The sequence below is a fragment of the Bactrocera neohumeralis genome, chromosome 4 (assembly GCF_024586455.1).
Source record: "Bactrocera neohumeralis isolate Rockhampton chromosome 4, APGP_CSIRO_Bneo_wtdbg2-racon-allhic-juicebox.fasta_v2, whole genome shotgun sequence".
In the NCBI taxonomy this organism is placed as follows: Eukaryota; Metazoa; Arthropoda; class Insecta; order Diptera; family Tephritidae; genus Bactrocera; species Bactrocera neohumeralis.
The window spans coordinates 41,317,493-41,342,401 of NC_065921.1; the positions used below are offsets into that span (position 1 = coordinate 41,317,493).

A 24,909-nucleotide genomic window follows, 5' to 3' on the forward strand; every position below is an offset into this window, starting at 1 on the left:
GAATTCCCCCTTCAACGGCTATTCCGAGTACACTATAAATGATAGCCATATGTAACACAAAATACTGATAGTAATATGGCTAGCCGCTTTACAAACGGGTAGGTCGATGATCCACTCAGCAATATTCACGGGCTTCATTCCCTTGCGCTTTTTGACAATATAGTCTAACTACCTGGTTCTTATTCTTATTTATTTGTGTTAATTACCAACAAAGGGTCGGTAAATTAAAAAATTTCCAAGTAGTGGTAGAAATTATAAAAAATTATTATTTATCAAAGCAATAAACTCAAAACACAAACATACATATGCCTATAAGGTGTGTAAATATGTAAAAGAAACAATGCAATAAAATTTCATAGCGCTTAATACAGGCGTTTATTAAAAATTTGCGCGAAAATTCAAAAAAAAAAACAAAATGCAATAAAATTATGAGCATAAGTACAATAAAGATGTGCGCCGAAAATGTTTGTTTTGTGCGGCGTTAATGCCAAGTACTTATGGGCAAGCAAATAAATACAATAACTTTTTTGTTTGTGTACAGGTGGCAACTTTGTGCCATTTCACAGCTAAATTTCGGGCGTCATTAAAATTTAAAATTTATTTGGTTGCTGGCTTTGCTTTCATAAGTAACTGAAGTCAGCATTTAGAATTTTTTATACCCGCGCAACATGTTGCTTTTATAATTGCTTTATGTTGCTTTTATATTTTTTTCGTTTTCCTTTATACTCGCGCAACATGTTGCTACGGTGTAGTATTGTTTTTTATTTTATACTTTTTTCTTGTTGCTGTGTGTAAGTATGTATGTATGTGGGTTGCCAGAGATCTATTTTAATAATAATAACAATAAAAATAGCGAAATTAAAACATGTTTGAGCATGCGTTTTTTTAATACATTTCTTACAATTGCAGTGGCGTACACATACATATATATTTATATACAAAATAAAACTATTTTAATTAAAACTAAGTTTTGGCATGCGAATGGCAGCACTTAAGACTACGAAAAATTTAACGGTTTTCCGTTTTTTTTGGTGCGCTAAAAGCAAAAGGCGAGTTAAAAGTTGTAATAAATACAGTTAGTTGTATGTATAACGGGTGTTTGGGCTGCATAATTTAGCATTACATAATAATATTTGCCAAAAATATAAACAATTTTGAAATTTAATAAAAACAAAACAAATCTTAACAAAGTGCGTATCAAAATAAGCTTAATGAGCGCCTTAAAGTATGCACGGCTGAAACTGACGAATTCGCTTTTCTAATTTTACAGCGACTTTTGTTTGGTTTTTCGCTTTAATGCAGTTGAGCAATCACACACACGCAGCTAACTTACATTTTAAAACATTATTGATATATATATGTATGTATGTGTATATATATTATTTAAAAAGAATTTGTCTATAAACCTGCCGTAACAGTACGCCTCAGTTACATACATAATTTGCTACTAGACCTAGTTTCAACTTCAGCTTACTTGTATACATATAGATTTACGCTCATTTTATATGCTGCTGGCGCTACAAACATATACATATATAAATATTTATATGTAAATATATATTATATTTTCTAAACGCTCCCTAAACACTCTACGCCACTAATCAACAACGCTGAATCACATACATACATATTTATGTACAATAAAAATACAAACAGTTAATTAAGGTAGCTAGTTCCTAGATAAATGCGCGCGACGCACGCGCACTTGCCGCATTACAGGTAGTAGATGTGTATGTGTGTGTGCCGTAGGCGTTGTATTTCGGCTTTTGGCGATCAGCACATTGTCTCATTGTAGGGCGGATCCTTCTCCGATTCGGTGCTCGACTTGATGTTGGACGAGAGCTTGGCGATCTCGTCCTGCACCGTGTGTGTGCTTATTTGCGGCATGGTCGCACCGGTTAGCGCTGGTTCGCCGCCGCTGCCGGCGCCACTATCTTTCGATTCCTCCGTGCTGGAGCTGCTCTCCTTGAGTATGTTCATGCCGAGCGTTTTGATGCCGCCGGGCGGCTTGAGTGAGGACAACAATTTGGCTGGCACTGCAAGCGCTGGCAGCACAGCAGCCGCACCGCTCGCGCTCGCCTTGTCGGCCAATACGCTGGACGCTGTCGCTGTGGCGCTGGCCGCCAACGCAGTGGCCGGCAACACATTATGCTGCTGTTGCTGTTGTTGGTGTTGTACATGCGAGCCGTATTGCAGCTGCTGCGGCTGCATTTTGTTCGCCTGATCCATGCTAAACTGCTTCTTCAGCTGCATGGCACGCGGCAACGCTGACTGCACCTGCGATATTACCGCCGCCGCAGCTGCGGCTGTGGCACTTAGCTCCTTGGTGTCGCTGGCGCGTTTGCTAGCGCCATCACGCTTGCCGTCGCCAGCGCCCATGGAGGCGGTGCGCAGCGGCTGATAACGCGCTGTGGTGTCGCTCGCGCTGCCGCCGTTACCTGCTGCCGTGTTGCTGGCGCCGCTGCTGACGTTGTACTCCGTCAATGTTGTGGTGCCTGTTGTTGGTGGCGCCGTCGTTTGTGTGTTGGCGTCGACGGCGTCGAGCGAGAGCTCGGCCGCCAGCGTTGGCGTGTCGATGTTGTAGGAACCGGTCATTGAGGTGGTTGTGTCGTTTGAACTTTGCTTAATAAAGCGATATGGATGTGCTGAGTAGTCGGTCTCCGTGCTGGAGCCCTTTTGTAGGCTTTCGCTGGATTTCTTGAATAGTCTGCCGCTGCTTTCGAATGGCGCATTGAGGAATTCGCTGGCAGCACGCGTTGGCACCGCGGCGGGCGTTTGATATGTTTGCTGCTGTTCCATTGATGAGTTGCGCTGCCACGGGCGTTCGTTTTTCAATTGGAAACCGGCTGGTCCGGTGGATGAGCTCGTAAATACACCGGTGGTAATGCCGCCGCCTCCTCCGCTGCCGGCTCCGCTGGTGTCGCTGCTATTACCGCAGCCGAGCATGCCACCACCTGAAGGCGGCTTGGACGGCGAAAGTTCGATGGCTGTCTCCCGACGCAGTGGATGGCGATGACTAAACTCAGCTGATGCACCGGTCTGGAAGAATAAAGTTTTTTATCTGAATGCAATCAAAGGACTTTCAAATAATACGCCAGGAGTAAAAATGCTTCCTCAAAACTAATATTAAGTATGACAGAAAGACTTCTGGAATGCTAAGTTATTTGTTTATCTATTTCAACCTCCAAAACGAGTCTGTGTATACAACTATTTACACATATACATACATATTTCTGAAGATAGACACTTTTAGTATTCTCAGAAAATATCTAACGTTTAGGTTGTTGTTATTACGGCTACCTTGTCCCCGTTAGGGTGGTAAGGTTCGGTCAAGTTGTTATCGAGGTCGCCCAATCATAGGCCCAGGAAATGTGCTGTTTCGACGGGGTCGGACCATAGGGAGAGGGGTGTCAGATGTGTAGGGTTAACTTAGCCATGCAAAGAGGTGGTTAGAGTCATGCGGGGACTCACAGCATGTTGGACATATATTTGATATGTTCAGGTCGATTCTGGATAAGTAAGAGTTTAACCTGCTACAGTATCCAGTACAAAGCTGCGCAAGGGTCACCCTCGATTCTCGCGGCTACTCAAGTTCGTCGTCTGCAATGGATGGTGGTTTGACTCCCAGTACGCCTTTCACTGAGATAGAGTCGGTGAAGGTATTTATGGCTTCGCTGTGAATGGCGGTCAGTGCATGTCTGAAGTTAGTTGCGTCCGAAGTCTGGTCGGCATAATGCCTTATGTCGTCGACCCAGTTAAAGAAAGACTTCCTGATGTTTATAGCAGACGGTTCCGCTTCACTGCAGGGATAGTTTCTAAGAAAACTACTTGGACAGGAGTACATTATGCTCCTTAACTAGGAGCATACGGGCCTTACAGTGTACATATTCGATTGGAGTCATTAAGAGGTTTGCCATTGTAGCTCGAAGTACAGTGTTCTGGCATGTCTGAAGCTTCCTTGTCTGCGTTTCACTGCATCCATATGGGACCATATTGGTGCGGCGTAGTTAAGGACCGACCGGCCGATTGTCTTGACTTGGGGATTTTGTTGCGGGTTTGCATTTTGGCAATAATCGCGGTCGTATGATGAGAGAAGGAGCACAGGCTGTTTAGTGTCATGCCTAAAATCTTAGGGTTATTGACAGTCGGAATTTTAGCGCCATCGACTGGAATATTAAGGTCAAGCCTGTACTCCTTCCTCACGGTTCTGACGTTTAGGTCGAAGTCTCTGGCATAAACGTGGAATGTTTTCTAATTTCTGATCATAAACAGTCTTAGCTGTAGCTCGACTCGAAAATAATTCCTCAGAAGCGAATATTATATAGCGTTCTTGGAACGTTGAGAGGACGTTACCACGAAAAATAATCACAATTTGCAGAAAAAGAAAAGCTTTACATCGAGTCACAAGTCAAAGAGAACAAAGGCTTCGATCTTTTTACCTGTCTTAGACTCAAAAGAAAGCACTAGGCGTGACATTCAGTAACGCATTGACTTATCACACTGTCCTCGTATTCACAAAAACTAAGTGACTAAGCAATTCTAGAAACACTTCACAGTGCATTTCTTGTCAAAGCTATATTAAATTTTTCAGAAATTTTGCCATTAATCAAAGGTCACAGGTGTCGCCGACGCATGAATCAATGGACCTGAAAAATGTTGCCACACAACTGGAAATGAAGCAATAGCCGGAAGGTGGTATGTCTCACTAATTAGTCGATTAGCCTTTCCATTGTTCGCAAAAATCCACACACATTCACCTATGTGTACATATGTATGTATGTGCGTGCAACATGTGGCACAAATGTTTACCATTCGTGTTGCACAAAAAAGACATTTGCAAATATTTGCACTGTGGCATTCTGCAAATATGTTCGTAGGTATGTGTGCTTTAGCAGCTGAAAACGAACAGTGCAGAAAGAAGACTTCATTGAGTGGAAAAGCAGAAACAATAGATGGGAGCATTTGCTACGCCCACACATGCACCTAGTCTGCCATATTTATGTGCGCTTGTATACTCACCCCGAAGGAAGTGTCGGTGTCATCGATGGACGCACGTGCCTGAAACAGTCCCTCGAGCATCATGTAGTCGTTCTCCTCGCATTCCTTCAAATGCTGCTTCTCCATCAGGGCGGCAAACTCAGCCTTGGACATTTCACCCGTCGGACGATCCAGTGATGCTGTGGTTAATGTCGGAAAAATAGGAGAACAAAAGTTGAGTATGAGATATGTGTATGTATGTGTGCTTGGGGACAAAATATAAATCTGAAAGGATAATATATTACGCACATACACATGTACATATACACAGTATGTATCTATGTCTCGGTAGAGATAAATTTAAGGCAGTGGTTCTGCTGAGAGCAGCTTGGGTATGAATAATATAAGTACATACTTGTATGTAGGTGGGTTTTTAGTAACACAAAATGATCAAATATATTCATATGGTTTAAAGAAATATGAGCATCCTTAATCATGTCGTAAAGAGAGTTTCAAAAAATATAATACATATATAATATTTCACAATTAAATCCTTGAAATATTAAAAAAATTCACCGACATTTTTCTTATTCGATACCAAAAATTTTAAATTTAATTTTTAAAAACATTTTCCATCAAAAATTTTAATCAGGTGGCAACCTTCCTCAACAAATAATACTAGCATATTAGGCATTTCTAAAATCCATTGAAATATCTCATTTATTATACCATTTTCTTGTATATAAAATGCCGAACGGGTGGCAACTCTTTTAAAAACTTCAAAAACAATATAATTTAACAAATTTATTGCCCGAAAAGTTTTTAACACCGGATAACTCGTTTTTAAAAGTCGACAAAATTTCTAACAGCTGGCAACTATTATCAATTTATTATCTTTTGTAAAATTCGTATGCAATTATAATTGGTTTATCATAACAATTTTATTGTAAGAAATCTAAAAAATTCAAAGCAGGTGTCAACATTATCAAAAATAAAAAAAAAAAAAACAATTAAAAAATTATTGCCCAGAATGTAAAAATAATAGGTGGCAACTTTTATCAAATTATTTTTATCTATGTATAATTAATAAATAATAAAAATTTGGTTGAAGAAACATTTTCCAACAACTGGTAAAACCAATTTAAAATTTTCGCCAACATAAGATTATTTTAACCTGCATAGTAAACCTTGCCAGCTTGTCGGTTTTATTTAATAAAAATTTAAGAGGTTTCTTAGAATAAAGAAAATCAGTAGATGTAAGCAGTATGTATATGGTAATGGGGGTAATTCGTAGACTTAACTCAAATATTTCCGATATTAAATTATAGTAACGAGTGATCTAAGTAGAGGCACTTTTTTCAATAACCTTTTTTTGAAATATCAGGCGTGAGTCAAGTCAAGCTTTCATGTTATTGTTGTTCAGTATTATTCGGCATTTGCTCATGGAAAGACTTACACCTGAACAACGTTTAGAAATCGTTCAACTTTATTACGAAAATTCGGTAAAGTGTGTTTCACGCGCTTCGCTTAACTTATAGTTACCATAATTGGTCTACTATCTATTATTCGCAACACCAACACTCATCTGGAGACCCAGCATTCATTACATAGTACAACAGCTAATCTGGAGGGTGAGAAATACCAAGTCAGGGTGATGGTACTAGGTCAGTATAGTAAAACCCTCAAAGGGTTTGGCGTTCGTATGTGTCAGTTTTTTTTTACCTTTTAAATTTTTTCTTATGTTATATTGAACGAAAATTGGGTACCAAATATAGTGTGTAAAAGCTGCTACAACCGTCTAATGGATTGGAAAAATAGATAATAGTGGTGGGCGAGTTATGTTAAACTACGTCTTTGCCAAAATGTTACAACTAAGCGAAAAAACCTCAAGATAAGGAAAAAATTTAAAAGGTCATAAAAAAAACTGACTGAGAGATGGTGTGCATTTTCAGCAAATTTAGATACCAAAGTCGCCTTCCATTTACCAGACCAGTGAAGTGTCTTCCAAGCGGAGATCACAGCAACCAAAGAAGGCTTGGTGCTCTGACAAAGGGGGTGCTCTCAGTAAGTCATATATTTATGATATAGTATATACATATATACAGATACCCAAGCGGCGTTGAAATCACTGATCTCTCCTAGGGTCTAATTCAAACGGAATGGTATAAGAACTCTACTGGGGATGGTAACTGTCTACTTGGCAGACATTCCAGACTAGGTGCACCATACAATGTCTATTCTACCGACCGCTCTTAGTGAGGTACTTTTTCAATAGCTTTTTTTTGACAGATCACACCTGAGTCCTGTCAAACTGTCATGTTATTTTTGTTCAGTATTGTCTGGCATTTCATCATGGAAAGACTTACGCCTAAACAACGTTCTTTAGGGAATGTGATTCGCGCGCTTCGCTCAACTTATGGTTACCATAATCGGTCTACTATCTTCTATTCGCAACACCATCACCCATGTTGAGACCCAGCATTCATTATTGGATAGGTAATATTCAACCGATTAGTCCACGCTCACCACGCAGTGAAGGGCTGAGAGTGTGCACGAACACCGTGAAAAGTCGATTCGGCGCCGTTCGCAACAACTCAGACTGAAGTATAAAACGACTTCGCGCATTTTACGTGGAGATCTTAAATTGAAAGCATACAAAATACAACTTGCCCAAGAACTGAAGCCGCCTGACCTTTCCAAGCGACGTTGCTTCACTCTTAGGGCTCTTGCAAAGTTCCAAGAAGATACGACGTTTTTTAGCAAAGACCAACCTGAAGAGATTCAAGAGCTGCCATTTTATTCAGAAAATATAACGGTTTGGTGTAGTTTGCGGACAGTTGGAATCATCGGTTCATAAATCGGTTCCAAAGATTGTTCTTTCGAATTATAGCAAACACTCCCGATTTGAAGTTTCTGTATTTTTTCTTAAAAAAGGTAGGGAAACTTGAAATGGATCACCTTTTACAAAGAGCTCTTAAATGTTTCTAGGCTAATATAACCAAACCATAAAACAACTCATCTAATTATCATCGCAGTAACTTCCACCAACTTTCGTATTTACTTTTAGGTTTTAGGAAAAATGGAGAATCATGTTGAAAAAAAGTGTCCAATTATAAATATAATTGATTATTATATGTTGTAATTGAAAAATAAATACATTTTTAATAATTATAATTGTGTTTGAAGTTTTTCTTAAGCAATGAAAATATTATGCAGCTTTAAATAATTAAAATACCAATTAAATATTATTTACTTTTTAATAAATTTGTGTTGCTTCGCATATTGTTTGCGAAGTTTAATTACCTTACGATTAGATAACTCACCAATTCAATTATAGAAATGATTATTATTTTGCTTATACAATAGATATACACACACAAACATACAAATGTTTTATGTAACAGTGAAACACTAACCTTTATTACTAGGCAATGAGACCGTCGGCGAGGCAATCAAATGGCATACACTCTCTAATTCATCCGTAATTGAAGTGTACTCGGTGTGGAACTTCAGCAGAATATTTCTGGAGGATTTCGCATGCAACGTGGCTTTTCCTATTGGCACAACGGACCAAGGCAATATCAAAAGCACGAGAGAAAGAGAGAGAAATAAGGTGGCGAGTAAAAGAAAGAGTTATTTTTTTTGTTATTAATGGCAGATGAGAGAGAAGAGAAAAGTGAATATTAAACCAAAAATACAAATATATATGAAAAAAAAGAAAATTAATAAAAAGAAAATATAAATTTTCCGGTATTACATAATTTTACATACAAAAAAAAATAAATAAATAAATTATTAAAAATATGTAAAAAATTAAAGTTACAATTGTTATTTTAAGAATTTTGAAAGTTACTAATTATTATCAAATTTGTTAAAACAATGAGAGCTTTTGAGTAGCAGCGCTGCTAGGCAGTGAATATTTCACAATTAAATTCTTATGATATTAAAAACATTTCTTTGTAAATAGAAAAAACTCAATCTATCTTTTGCTTGATACCATCAATGTTAAAATTGGATTTGCAAAAATTTGTCTAAATCAAAATTTCAAACAGGTGGCAACCTTTCTTAAAAACTACTACTAACATATTAAGACATTTCTTGACAAAATATTATCAATCTGTCTTACGGTTGACACCGTCTACGATAAAATTGTATTTTTCAAAATTTGTTTGAATCAAAAGTTCAAACAGGTGGCAACCTTTCTAAGTACTCTAGTCTTTAATACTAACATATTTATACATCTGTTGAACAAAAATCTCAACATATCTTTCGTTTAATACCGTAAACGTGAAAATTGAATTAAAAAATTTGTTTGAATCAAAACTTCAAACAGGTGGCAACCTTTCTTAAAAACTAATACTAACATATGTTTTTAGACATTTCTTGACAAAAAATTCTCGATTTGTTATTAGTGTTATACTGGCTACGTTAATATTGGATTTTTTATAAATTTACTTAAATCGAAATTTCAAACAGGTGGCAACCTTTCTGAAAAAAAACTAACATAATTAAACATTTCTTTAACCTACAGAATTAGCTTATTTATACCACCAATTTAATTTAATACAATATTGCAAATAGGTGGCATCTCTAAGAATTGTTTTGTATATATGTATATTAATGTTTAACGCTTGGTAACACGACTTTAAAAGTCTACACAATTTCAAATAGGCAGCAACTTTTATCTAATTACAGTAAATATTTGAATTTAGATAAGAGTCTCAGTCAGTTCGTTAGAGTTACAAAATTCAATTACAACAAACCTCACATTTATAATATTTATTCTAAAAAGACTTCCCTAGTTGGCTACTATTTTCGCATACGTCTTTTACTACGGGGTCACACAGCTTGCTTGTGTCAGCCTAATTTTAGTATTCTAAAAAATATTGGCAATTTTAAGCTGTTGTTCAAGAAAAAATCTGCAATAATTGAAATCTGGAATTGGTGTAGAAGCTTTAGGACAACGGAATGACCATTTTCTAGCACTTCCTTTGCAAAGTATCTCTGTATACTCCTAATGTTTTTATGGATTTTGTATAACCAAGTAATTGCCACAAACAAAAAATATCTAGCCATGAGTTAACTAGAATTCTGTTAAAGTTCCGTTCCCTTGCATCAAATCGTTCTCAAGTTATGAGTGCTGCCTCTTCTATGTTCATGTGCTTTCAATGACACAATACTTTATTCGAAATGTTTGGTCTGCTCTGTTTGCAGAGGGGATCGTTGGTACATTTTTGATGTGGATGCCGCCGAGCTGGCCTCTAATGCATCTGCAGGCAATTCCAGAGTCAACATATACATACGTAGACAGCCAAGCAACAATCAAGGCAGTAAACTCGTATCGCATATCGACCAGAAGTGTCTTGGGAAGCAGGGCAACAGTGGAAAGTGTTGCCAGAAGCAATAAATTCCACTTCTATTGGGTGTCAGGTCACAAAGGTACAGAGGGCAATAAAATAGCAGACGAGATTGTCAAGAATATTGTATGGCTGACAACCGAAAACGTGATCAATATTGGGAAACTTATGTATTGTCTATACGACGAACTCGACAGAAGAATATAAAAACCCGATGGAACGAGTTACCTGGATGCAAAATGTAGATCAGAAGTTTATAAAATTCCTATTGGCACTGGATAGAAGAGACTGTAGGAACATGATCGGAATACTAACTGGTTACAGCCGGGCGGCGGGGCTGACAGATCGAGAAGACTGCAGGAAATGTCTAGAGCAAGGCATCAGGGAAACAATGGAGCATCTCTTGTGCACTTGTTCCGCATTGGCAAGACTACGCTGTAATTATCTGGGTCTTTATGGAATGATACACTGGAGGAGGTATCGATAGTGAGGCCGCAGAATCTGTTAAAATTCGCGTCAAGCGTAGGCATCCCAAAGAATGAGTCCTCCTCATGGAGCCAGAAACTGAATTCCATCTGGTATCGCAAAGGGCCAAAATTGGTCCTTGCGTGGCTCTTTTTCCTACTAGATTAACCTAACCTAACCTAGTCTTTTAAGCAAAGGTGTAATTTGTAGAAAAAAGCTACAATAAAGTATTACGTTGAGTTCAAGTAAGACATATATTAAAATACTTATTTTCAGTAAGTTCCGCAAAGTAAAAAAGCTTCCCTCAAATCAACCTGGAGACCTCAACTTTGATTAAAACTGGGACTTCATTGTCTAAATAATTAACGCCGTCAGTTCTTTTGTCGCTGTCTTCCTTACAACATTGCTAAAGCGAGGGTACCAAAACTAAGAAAATTGGGTAGTTCATACGGCTCATTCTTTCCTTATTATCTTAAATCTATGCTCAAACTTTAAATAAAGAGAACAACACATTAATCTATGCTGCACCATATATGGAGAAAAAGTTCCGTAGCAATCACTCAAAAGCACTCTTCGATTATAAAATGAATATAAAAATTTAAATAAATAGGAAAAGTAATAAACTTTTGATGAGCGAAAGATGACTTGCGTTGAGATGCTTTGGCGGTGAAGGAAGATGAAGGAGAGAGTAGAGTTAGGAAAGGATAGGAGCACACGCCACAAGACACGCGACACGACATGTGAGGTAGTTGTCAGGTGCATAAATAATAACAAATAACAAATCACATTGGCAACTTGTGAGAGGCAATAAGTGGATGAGCACGGGATGAGTGTTAGGTTGTGGAGATGGAAATTTAATTATAATTTATTTCAAAGCGAACAGCATGGCACGGCAACCAATTTACTGTGCAGTGCTGCTGGAAAAGCAAATCTGTCGACACAGTTGTGGCGGACCGATGCCGCACTTGGAGGAAAGGTGGCGCAGGTGGTGCTGGGATTAGTGGATGCCGTGTGGTGTGGAAGGAACATAACGACATATGTGGCGGTGTGGGTGTAGAGAACAGGTGGGTTAAGGTGTGTATGTGAGTATATATTTTTAAATTTATGCGTTGATGTGTTAGTGTGAGTGAGAGAGTGATAAGTATGTGTGTGTGTACGCACCCCCTCCAATCGCCTCCTTGTCACTATCGGGCTCAGATTGCGTGAGACTCATTTGCCGACGTGACAGCGGCAACTGATTCAGACTTATGTGTGAGCGGTTAATATCGGCAGCAGCTATGATGGAGCACGCTTCGGAGTTGCGACGACACAGCGATACGGTGCGTTGGCGCATGGCCCGACGCTTGGCGGCTAAGCGTTTTTTCGTTATTTTTTACATTATTTTTTTTTTTCATTTTTATCAAGACACAACATAAACAAAAAAGAAGAAAAAAGCAACAACAAAATCAATTAGTGTTTACCTTTTGTTTTTGTGATTTGCATTTTGCACTGTACAACAACAACGTGTGCGCATGTTTTTAAGTTTATATATATTTTTTTTTTTTTGATTTGGCCTACAACAAATGACATCTACGTACAGGTTGTACTGACTGTTTAGTTGGCTGATTGGTTGTAGAATGTGTGTGTGTGTGTGGCTGATTTGGCTTTGATTTTGGTGCACCGCTGGACATCATTTAGGATGCCTGCGCACCGTATGCTGGAAGGACATGCCGGTGTTTAGATGTTTAATAAGGTATTTACCTTCGAAATTGAGCTCCTGATTGGTTTCGTCCGAATTCTCACCGACCAGCGTGTGGTCGTCGTCAGCGCCCAGCGGCGTTAGGGTGTCTTTGCTTTCGGTGCTGGCGCCGGTGTCTTGGCGCACGGTGACGTACGGTGTGCGCTTTACAGTCTCACAGGTGGACGGTCGTTGTGACATGGGCAGGTAAATGTCCGAATCGGATTCGGATTGCATGGATATCTTGCGGCCGACATGCTCATTGAGCGCCTCGCGTGACTTGTCCAGCTCGTCGGGCTCTTCAGGTACTGGCACCACTTCGAAGTGTGTGCCTTCGTCGAAAATGTATGCATCAGGACGCACTTCAGTGAGTGAACGATTGAAGCGACGCCGATTATTGACCTGATTGAGGGGTGGGGAGATGAAAATTAGAAAAAAAAAGAAAAAGGAAGAGCAATCAACAATTTCAATTGCACGGTACTTTTAAAGTTAAGAGCTGCTTTTGACAAGCAGTTACTCACCTGTAAATTTGGTGGTGGCATCGGTGCTTCATTATCCGACATCGAGACCGTTCGTACTCGCTGCAGATCAGTGGCAATATTCATATTGGACGCTTGTAAGTCAACACCATCGAGCATATGCATCGACATGAAACGATGTATGACAGCCAAGTGTGAAAGTATTTGTTCGGAGGATTCTTCCATTTTCCGTAGACGAAATTCGATGCTCTGTTAGAGAAGATAACAGATGTGGAAATATAAATAAATGTCACGTATATTATAGTAAATGGATAAAATATAAATGTGTGTACATAAATATGTAATTATATTTGGTTCTTTAATCGCTCTCGCCCATATATGATTAGACTGGGAATGAGGCGGAGCTCTGTTGTACACTTGCGGTATATCAAAGAGCGCAAGAGATCCATCGGACTATATACTCTCTAAACTGAGGTGTTTCGGCATCATAATTAATCATAATGCTCTGTTATTTTCAGTGTACATGTGGTATTCCCGAGAGCTCTGTCGCTTTGAAACCTCACTTAACCTAAGAGTTCATTCCATTTTTGTTGTAAATGCGTATATCCGCCATATATTAACAGATATATACTATATTCCAACGTTTTGAGCTAAATCATAAACGCTTTAAAAATCCGTACTTGATCCTCGAACCTTCCGTCGCTTCGAACCCCCACCAAAACTAAAATTGCATTCAAATTTTTTTAAACCCTTATAACCGAGTTGTTTTGGCTTCACAATGAACCATTATTTCCACACATCCCCGAGAGCTCTGTCGTTCGAAATCTTAAATCTTGCCTTAAATCCTTATATCCGCCGTAGTTTAATAGATGTGCATAGTGCATTAAACCTTACATGAGTTGACGCAGAACAACGATGAGGCCCAGCAACAATGATAAAATCAAAACAAAGGGAATAAGCAATGCTATTAGTTTTTAACTATTTTTATTTGTGATATTTTAGAAACACGTGAACGGACACAATAGGTGGACGGACTAATTCATTGATAACTTTGTGCACTGTCCTATAAGACAATAAGATGAACAATCCGAACATGATGATGACTTTAACATAGTGTCGCAAGTTCAGAATCGGCGGTTACGTTCGTTGGAACATATTATTAAAACGACCACAGAGTAACTAACACAAAAAGTAAACCATACCGTAATACCTAGGGGTTGTAGAAAAGAAGATCCTTCGCAACTTATAATATTAGCATGAGGTTGGGATTGTGTACCATCTAAGCATTTAAATAATCCTCGTAACTCGAGAGGTCCTGAGGATCTGTTGTTATACCCAGAACAGGATATATTAAGTTTGCCCCGATAATCCAAAATGAAGTGTCAGAGGCTCTGTGGTGTATATAAAGAAATTATCAGCGTGACGCGCCGAGTCAATTTAGCCTATCTCTTGGTAAGCCCGTCTGTAAATAGGCGACCGAGTCTTACTGTTTTTGAGATATCGATCTGAAATTTGCCACACGTTCCTTTCTCACCAAGAAGTTGCACATGATGCTTGATAAACGTGTTCCTTGGCAAACAGGTAAGGACGAGTTCGTAGACGTGCGTGATCGGACCACTGCTACGCCCACAAAACGACATTAACCAAAAACTTACAGACGTAGCGTCGAACGACGAGGCATTGCCCACTTTTAGGCGGAATTACAAATCTCGAGAGCCGCCCATCCGATTTCAATTAAATTTGGTACTATTACGGTGTGAAAATCGGCGACATCGGACTACAGTCACGCCTACTTCCCATAAAACACAACTTTAAATTACTTTTGAAACTTTCACTTTCTAGTACATAAATCAAAAAGCAATTAATATATCAGGATAAAACTTAGCTCGAATAGTGCCTTGAGGTGTGCCACCTTATAAGCAAAAATTGTATAAATGGAACCAAGCCTATTCAAGCCCCCAAGTACCGGAAACATGTGCTCCAGTATCTATTGTTGGCTTATGTCCGAAAATATCGGTCAATATATGGGATACACAATTGAAATTCAGACAGAATCCTTCCATGACAATAGTATTTTTGTTTATCTAAAACGGGTTGATCGGGTCGATACTTCCCTTAGCCCACATATAATGGGTTGTCAAAAAAGTCTTGCGGTATTTTTATTGAATTTTTTTTTATTGAAATTGAAATGAATTTTTGATGACTCATGCCCAGCTCTTGACCGATGCTACGGCTGCTACTATGCCGGTCTCTTTCGACCAATTCAGCGATTTTATCGCAATTTTCGACGACAGGCCTTCCGGAGCGTGGCTCATCCTTGACCACCTCTACACCAGAACGAAAACGTTGAAACCATCGTTGTGCGGTGGAAATGGAAACTGTATCGGGTCCATAAACTGCACAAATTTTATTGGCGGCTTGAGATTTTTGCCTTTATCGTAGTAGTACTATAAAATATGCCGTATTTTTTCTTTATTTCGCTCCATGTTTGCGACGCTATATCTCACGAACGACTTAAAAGAAACGACAATCGATCAAACATGTGTTAGCTTTCCAAAAAGGTATAGCATGACCCGATGCGGCGAATAAAACTCGAACTACGCGCTTTCAGCGCCAACTAGCGAAAATACCGCAAGACTTTTTTGACAACCTATTATACAATATAATGATTTTCGAATTTCTGGGTGACTTTTGTACCGCAAATATCGGCCACTATGTGAGTTGTCTTAAAATTGAGAGAGCGTGTTTTTCTTATGACGGTGCATCTTTGGACTAAGAATGAATTAAATCAGTTGAAAACCCGCCCTAGACCCCTTATAACTAAAATACTTATGTAACCTAATGTACGTCCTGCCTTTAATCCTTGCAAGTTGCAAGAGTATGGAAATTTAAGGTGGTATATTGCGGACGAAAGAAGAAATACCACAGATAATCCAACATAAAGGTAGCAAATGAACATTTTGGCCATATCGAAAGCTCCGAAGCCAAAACAGAGAAGTATTAACTCGTACTAGTTGTCCTCAGCAGCCGAAAATATAGCTGATTGCAACAAATTTTATTAACGGTGCATATTTAATATATTCTTTTGATATAAAATTTTTATTTTTTCCCAGTACCAAAAGGTGTTTATTTGCACTCCTGTGAAACTAAAGCTCATAAAGTATCATAATCTAAATTATACTACATTTGTATATAGAGTACCTAAAACTTTTTACTCACCTGTACCGTTGCTGTCTGCACATTCTCCTTCTGGTTAATATCCTCGATTTTTTGCGCCAATATTTCAACACGCTCGGTTGTGTTCTTAACACGTTCATCAGTCGATTGATTCAAGATGATTTCCTGTTCGTGGAAGAAACCCTCCACACACTCCTCTTCGAAGTCATACAAACGCTCCATATCATCCTTTTCCAGGAACAATTTTAGGCCATTGTCACGTTGTACCTCCAATCCTAATGGCGAGTTGACATTATTTACGTGTTGTTGTTGTTATTATTATTATTATTATTGTTGTTGTATAAACGATTGTGTATTTCGGCGTGCGGCAGCAGGTGTGCAAGAGTTCACATTTCGAAGGTTTCGGTTGGTTGTTTGGACGGTTGATGATAACGTTGCATAGTTGAAGTGTTGTTGTTGTTGAAGAATTGCAGTTGTTGTTGCAGCAACATGTAGTCAAGTTATTCAATGTGCGCAGCGCCATTATTGACGGATTTTGTTGCAGATGACACATATATGCCAGGTTGTTGACGGTTTCGATCGGTGACATCGAAGGGTTTCGTAATATTTTACGATGTTTTAGCGTGGTAGAGCGCCATTTTGTGGATGACACAACCACAGATGTTGGCAATTGCAGTTGTTTTAAAACAAATACAAGAATATTTCATCAGTTTTTTCGACACAATGCATATTTGAGCGGAAATATATATGAATATAGTTTGGATGAAGAACATTGATACTCATATGCATATGTATGTATGTTTGTTTGTATGTGTCCGTGTGTGTACATGCATTTCATGTGTTCCATGAGATTGAGCAGATGTAGCCAATGGTGTCATCATCATAACAGTCAACGGTGATCAACGTTGTTATGGAGCGCATGTGCAACAACAACAACAAAGGTGTGACAGACAATGATGGACCAACGAGTGGGTGGGTAGTGGTGGTGTGGTGAGGTGAGTAGCAGGTGCGTATTTGAATATGGTATCGTGTGCAATTCGGAGTGATGTGGCATGCCACATGACATGGCGCGTGTGGCACAAATGACCATTGTGATATGCAATAACAGCAACAACGATTGCAATTTTCCAAAACCATTGGCAATGAAATGGAATTATATGCAATATACATATAAGCATGGATGTATGTATGTGTGTGTGCATATACGTAAATCGTATTTTATTTTAATATGAGTTTTGTAGTTGCACATTTATATAAATAGTTATTGTTGTTGTTGTTTTTCAAATTTAATATTTTCATGCGTTGATGTTGTTGATGGGCAATTTTTGTGGTATTTGTTGTTATTGTAATTTTTGTTTTTATGTAATTTTTATTGTTGTTGTTATTTTTTTAAATTAATATTCCATGCGTTGATGTTTTTATGACAAATTTTTGGTTGTTTTTGTACATTTTTTTTGTTGTTATTTGTTTTTTTTTTACAATTGAAATATCGTTTATGCAACACATCCAATGTGGCAAGTAAGTGCAAATGTGTGATGTTTGTGGTGCAGTGCATTTTTATTGTTGTTAACATGTATTGTAGACATTTGTATGCATGTATGTTATATGTGTATGTGTGAATGCGTTTAACAGCCATGTACGACACCGTTAACGGCAGCGCAATAATGGGAAAAAATATATAGAAATATTATTTTAGTTAATTATATTCAAGCGTTAGTATAAAACTCACAGGGAATAAAATTTAATTTTCTCATCCCTCTCTCACCTTTCGCTTTGCGTATACAATACTTGAGCAGCGAGTAGAAATGGCAGAGCGCGATGAAGGGTGGCGGCAGCACGGGCTTCTGTTGGTACTCCATGACGACGGTGAAGCGTTGGAACATCCAAACCTACACACACACGAAACACAACAACATGTATATATGTGCAATAACAACAAAGTAATGCAGATCACAGCGCACAACAGGCATTAGTAGCCAACATTAGTCCAGCAGACGCCCCGGCAGCCATAAAGCGCGCCATGTGGCAAGTAGCAGCATCAGCAGTTGGATTGGTTGTATTGTAGCAGAAAGCATAAAAGAAGAGATAAAAAAATTTGCATACGATTTTCATTAATTTTTAGAACAGTTATGCTACATAAATCTCAGTGGTGTGTTGGGACGCACCTGATGCGAAACCGAGTTCACTTCGTTGAAAATGTTATTGAAGACGGCAATCAGCAGATTAATTAGCAGAATGTTGGCAATCAACAGGTACATTGCCATTATGATCGGTGTCACCCAATGGCCTGTAATGTGAAATATTGAGAGAGGTAATAAGTAAAAGTCGAAAATTTCTAGAAATAAAGGAAATACTAGGAAAATCATTAAAATACATTCCTATTAAAACAATTATAAATTAAATTGTTGTAATGTGATTTTTTAGTCAAAAAATATACCAATTTTTTCCTATTTCGTATTCTTGTCTAGGATTTAAAAAAAATCGATTTTTTTTTTTGCATATGTTGAAAGTTTAGACTTTCAAAAATATGACCTTGGAAGGAGTTTAGGAAATTCGACTTATTTTCGGAGATACAGCCGATTTTGTGACGTGGCGTCCATGTTCAATAGAATTATCTCCCAAACTTTAAACGCTTTTTTCTTAAAACTGACTTTTTCGGAACGATACCCACGATCTCTCAGGTTCTACTGGACCGATTTACTTGAAATTTTTATAGAGTCTTCTTTATAGGCTTGTCTATGGTTGGAACTAGCCCCATCTCCAAATTTTTATTTTTATTATTTTTAAAAAATTCGAAATAGTCAGAAAAAGTGATCCAAAAAATTTTTTTTTCAGGCAGTCGCTACTTTGTGAAAAACATTTTTCCCACTTTTCCGTAGATCCGGCCATTGCGACATTATTCTAGATTAATAATCTTTTTTTTTAGGTTTCAGATAACTAGGAGGGTTGAAATCATGAGTATGGTCACGTGGAAATTTTTAGAGACCCCCCACTTCGAAAGTATCTCTATAAAAGCAGTTTTCATAATTCGAATTATTTTTAAAGTAAGCGCCGACTTAACTTCAATACAACTAGATCGACGAAACTATAATACTTTTCTCGATTCGCTCGTCATGACATATTAAGTTCCAATCAGTTTAAAAAAATGTTTCTTATTACTATAAGCAAAAAATAATATGACTTTGTTCATAATTTGAAAATTCTTCATTTATTATTTAATATAATCGCCGAATGCACCTTATACACAAACTACATTGAGACAAACGTATACTAAACACTAATGACTATTTTGATGTGAAATTTGGCACACATGTCGCTGACAGTCTGCCAACCTAGAAAAAATCAACGAAAGAGTTTTTGTGCGAAATTTAAATTAAGGAGTCTTACTATATTTCGCTCATAGTAGTACGTTAAAAAGTCGACATTTATTTTATGCAGCCGCCATTGTATGAAAAAAATTATCATGACTGTTAGTTTTTATTGTATTTTGTATGCAATATCTACTCATGTTTGCTTTCGCTTATTAACTACCAGAGGACCCGTCCACGCTTTACTGTGAGTGAACCATAGATAATACTACTAATACCATCAATATGACTTCTATTAGTTAGATTATAACTATTAGTTAATGAGATATAGCATTTTTATGAAGCAACTTTTGACAGTTTACAAAAAAATGGATCATAAAAGCATTTCGTGTGATAATAAAGCATTGTTTTTTGGGGGAAAATACTGTTGAATTTGGACTCTGAACCAGAGAAATCAACCGTTGAGAACAGATTTGCTAAGTTAGCAAAACGCGAAATGATCTCCTATGATAATGAAGGCAGTGGACGCCCTAAAAAAGCGAAGGCTCTGTGCAAAGTAGGTGCCTCGCAAGTTCAAATCTAACAAAAACAACGAATTGCTGATTCTCAGGAGTGTTTGAATGCTCTTTAATCATAATAAAACCGAATTTTTACATCGATGTGTGACAATAGAAATACGGCTCCATCATTTCACACTGGAGTCCAATCGACCGACATTAAGTGGACTGCACATGATGAACCGGTCTTCAAGCTGGGAAAGGCGAAAAAGTTGGCCATAAAGGTTATGACAACAGTCTTTTGAGATGCACGTGGTATAATATTCATTTCCTGATAACTGAGCCAGATATAATCTATTGCACTGTGCATTTGGTTGCAGTTATATTACTATTTACTATTCCAAATATTTAGCAATTGTATTATTTTTAAGGAAGGATCAGTTTGAAATAGGACGCATATACTTCATCGTTTCCGTTTAAATATTCCTCGCCAGAAAGCTCCCTGGCGGCCGGTACCGCCGCAAACGCTACGTCCCGCAATTTTTAAATCTTTAATATCTTCGAAAATATGCATTTAAATCATATGCTGTAAGGGGTCATATAGATCTATATTAAGTCAACAATGTATTTAAGGTTTTTAATTGGATAACGATTAATGCTGTATTGGTTAAAATCGCTTAGCCTTTATTTATCGTAAAAAGTAAGTGACGAAAAATGTTATTGTGGGATGTCCATAAGAGATAGACATATGTATGTATATGTACTATCGCGAAGTTTTCAATAGACCTTTTCAATGTGTACAATATTAAGTACATTATTTTGATAAATCTCGTAGAGTTCAGCCTGCGTTTGCAACGTAAGCGGAAAAAATTTAATTATTTACGACATCACATTAGAAAACTCAAAAATAACAGTATTTCTCCACTATTTAATGGATGTTTTTATACATATAAACCTTCCTCTTCAAACACTCTATCTACTAACAAAAAACCACACCAAAATCCGGTGCGTAGTTTTAATAATACTATTTATTGATGTAGTGAGAAGCTCAAGATAATCGTGTTACGGTGTCTGCTTTACATAAGAATGGAAAATGGCCCACTTGATAATTATGCACTTCTCAAAAAACTGAATATCTCGAGAATGTTATTTACCAGACAGACAGATACTTCTCTGGTCTCAGTCGCGAGGTTCGAACCAATTGAGCCAGGAAAGAATATATCAACCAGAGACACGTCAATATTTATTCGAGTCATCTCCACATGATGGCGCCATTGCTACCATTGTTGAACTGCGCATCTTCTGACCATGCGCTTAAAACAAATTACGCTTAACAGATGAAAACGGCTTCTTTTTTCATTATTTTTCACTGTTCAATAAGTTTTTGATAAGCAAAAAGACAAAATCTATGGAAAAAATTTAGAAGATGCAAAACATTTTACATCATGGGATCAAATGGCCATCTTCACGTCTTAACTTCTGTGAACAAGGTACCACGGTGCGACTTTTTCGAAACTGGGATTAAACCTTAGCAGCAGGATTAAGCAAAACTATTTTCGATGGAAAGCATTGGATATTTCAGGAAGATTGTGCTTCCGCACACAAAGATCGAACCAGCAGTGGCGTAAAAGCAATATTCCTGGTGTCACAGCTGCATATAATTGGCCGACTGGACGTCCTGATTTCAATCCATTAGACTACAGTTTATAGTCAGAGTTAGAGATCTTCGCCTGTCGAATACTCCACAGAAAATTTTAAAGTCCCAAAAATCTTTGAATTGAGCAGCGTCGTCAATACCAATAGAAAATGTGTGCACTGTTACTGAACAATGACCGAATCGTTTGCGGGCTTGAGGTATAAAAACAAAAGGTGACCATTTGGATAAAAACTTTGTAGATCGCTGATTTAATGTAGACATTGTTAAACAAAATTTTTATAAATTGTTTTCTGTAATGAGTGAATAAATAATTCGCCAGAATGAACGTGGTACGAGTAGCTACATTCTAAATACAAGTGTTCACAAATTTTGTATTATGCCACTTGAAAAGTTTCCGGCCCACCGTAGTAAACAGACATTTTTTATTAAAAAGTGATACAATGGTTATAGCGACCCTCTAACTTGTCGATACCATTCATGTAGTATAATTTGTCCTTTGGCCTCTGTTTTGACAATCACCTCTTCTTCACGAAAATTTCTTCCCCGCGAGTATTTTTTCGAGATCTGAGAACAGAAAATAGTCGCTGAGGCTAGATCTGGAGAATAAGTTGGATGCGGTAGAATTTCAAAGCCTAATTCACGCATATTTGCCATCGTTTTCACTGAATGCTGACTGACTAGAAGCATTGTCTTGGAGAAACAGGACCTTATTTTTCTTCAAATGCTGCCGTTTTTCAGCCAACTTTTACGCTTTTACATGCTTTGGAGCGGGATCATCGTGTGCAGACCACTCGGATGACTATCGATGGGACTTCTAAGTGAAATGAGGGACCATGCTTACATTTTAACCATGGATTTTTCACAATAACAAAATTGTATAACTCACAAACTAAGGATCCGACAGCTGTCAAATTTATACACTCGCCTTTTAAAAGGTTATGGGTAACTAAAACTTCTATAGATTTCCTTATTGTAGCGCCATCTATGTGTCAATTGAACTGCTATATATTAGAGGCGGATCCAGAAAAAGTTTGAGAAAACACATCATAAATCGTAGACGTTAAAAATAAAAAAAAAAATCTTTCGAGAACTTCGTCTGCAGTGACTTCAATGTCATGAAGCATGTGCAGCAAGATAGCCTGAAGAATGTTCGTCCTTTCCACGTTTTCTTGCGGCGAAATGCTAAAAAAAAGAGCGTTCAGAACTTGCATTAGTCACAGGTCGGTAACTTGTTGTCTTTTGACTTTGGCTTCTGCCTCCAATGGCACTGCCAGTCAATTCACCTTTGAGCTTCAACGGTCGCTCGACGTTGTCATTATCCCAAAGGCCTTTGAATCTATCTATCAAACAATCAGATTTTTCGTGTTTGAATAAATGGATCGTAAATGTTCCTCAGGTTCCCCCATTTCCACCCTCTGGAACCGCCACTGCATATATAAAATAAATAGTTCCTGCAAGTTCGAAACTCAAAAATGTTGTTCAAGCTTTTATTCAAGTTAAAAATATTTACTGATTCTAAAAAACAAAATCTAGTTTAGAGCCACAAAAGTCGGAAATCAACAGATGAAGACACCCTGCGGATCAAAAAAGGATTGTTCAAAATTAATGTGTAAAACCTCAAGGTACAAGTATATGTATGAGAACCTAGACGGCGCTAACATAACATAATTTCGCCCTATTTTGTTGTTCACTATTACCACATTTGGATATATTAGAGCTGAAAAATTCCTTCAACTGTACTATCCTTCTCTAATACGTGTCTATTCGTTTCAAAACAGAGACTAAACGAATAATTTAACACACAGGATTAAAGTTGAAATTATCCAAATCATAACAGTTAATTTCCAACGGACCAATAAATATTTTATGAATTTCTCAATAAACTTACCAGTGGGACAAGGCTTCTGATGCGGCTCCTCACCGCATGGTGGATCAATATCATCGGCGAACACTTCACCATACAACATGAAGTACGGCTGATAATAAACCTGTGAATGGATGAGAAAAAGACGAGAAGAAAATAAATTAGTATTCTAAATGCAAAGTGACACGACATCACATAACGATTATGGCCGATGAGCCAGAGTCGAGAGCAACAGTAGAGTAGATAGACAGTTACACAAATGCATGGTTGCAGCACAACAAGAAGAAGACAACATAAACGGCCTTAGCTGCCGTTCGGGTAAGGTGGCGAAGGAAGATAGAGAGCGGAGGGAGTAGGCAGTCGGTAGCAAAGATTTACACATAGCGGGCACGTAGAGAGCAGATACAGTTTATTTTTACAAATCTACAATCATATAATAACTCAACCAAATAGTTAGTTATGCATTTACAGTTATTTATACATATCTACATTTACACATATAAACTATTAAAATGAAAAAGTAAGCACAATTGTAAGTCGCGATTTATTATTACGATGTCGATTAAAGTATTCGTTTTTTGTCTTTCAAATAGTAGCCAATCGTAACTGCCGTTAGGCGCATCGTTGCAGCAAACATTAGTTTAATAACATTTACATATTTACAGTTATAGCGGTATGCAGGGTAAATTAAGGAGCAAAGCATCAGCACTAATGAAATCAAAATGAAGAAATGTTGAGAACAGATGCTCAAATCAATCAACCGTCCAAGTCCATTAATTTGTTTTCTCGCTGGCAAGGATATTGTATAACATTCTGCGAAGAGCAATGGGTCTAAGTGTTACAATTCTCTTATATAATATATTTTTTTTTCGTTTGCTGCCTGAATTGCCTTGAAAGCGGCGTCAAATGAGGTGTAATGATGGATTAGCAAATAAATGAGCTTTTATTGGCTACAGTACAGTTATTTGGACCATTAAATTATTTACGGATTTCGGTCTTAGGATAAACTACCCAAAATTACTAAAAAAAATGCATTTAAACTAGATAATGTATTTATTATTGCAGTATGAACACAACTCTAAAAGCTACATTACTGATCGGTAAGCAAAAAGCTCAAAAAGTTCTTCGAAAGCTGTGGTAAATATAAATTGAAGAGCCACATTCAAAATACCGTTTTCCAAATACTTCTTTCAGAATTTTAACAATATTTTCATTTATAAACCACGTTTTGCTCTAAGTAGTGGTTTATTCCTAAACCAGATACAGAATGCTTCTTGATAACTATCCCTGATTTAGCTAACTTATGGAATACTGAGTTAAGAATATATAAAAAGAATACTGTTTGCACAATTTGAAAGTGGTGATTTTAACTTGGAAGTAGAGCTTCCTCCAAGACAACCAAAATAAGTTT

The 24,909-nt window shown here is 37.6% G+C and overlaps 1 protein-coding gene across 16 annotated transcripts in view; it reads right to left on the minus strand.

The window, feature by feature from the left end:
* Positions 1-346: 346 nt before the first annotated feature.
* Positions 347-24,909, minus strand: part of LOC126755064 (transient receptor potential cation channel trpm) — a 316,113-nt gene continuing 291,550 nt past the window's right edge. For 15 of the 16 annotated variants that reach the window (XM_050467362.1, XM_050467363.1, XM_050467360.1 and 12 more), the window contains 10 exons: positions 23,523-23,622; positions 18,338-18,459; positions 17,938-18,061; positions 16,215-16,447; positions 13,038-13,244; positions 12,540-12,918; positions 11,961-12,149; positions 8,394-8,531; positions 5,020-5,177; positions 347-3,039 (listed from right to left, as the gene is read on the minus strand). In XM_050467362.1, coding sequence (XP_050323319.1) covers positions 1,774-3,039; positions 5,020-5,177; positions 8,394-8,531; positions 11,961-12,149; positions 12,540-12,918; positions 13,038-13,244; positions 16,215-16,447; positions 17,938-18,061; positions 18,338-18,459; positions 23,523-23,622 — 2,916 coding nt within the window. In that variant the 3' untranslated portion in view covers positions 347-1,773. The remainder of the gene's footprint in view (positions 3,040-5,019; positions 5,178-8,393; positions 8,532-11,960; positions 12,150-12,539; positions 12,919-13,037; positions 13,245-16,214; positions 16,448-17,937; positions 18,062-18,337; positions 18,460-23,522; positions 23,623-24,909) is intronic. The other variant, XM_050467356.1, reaches the window with a different exon arrangement.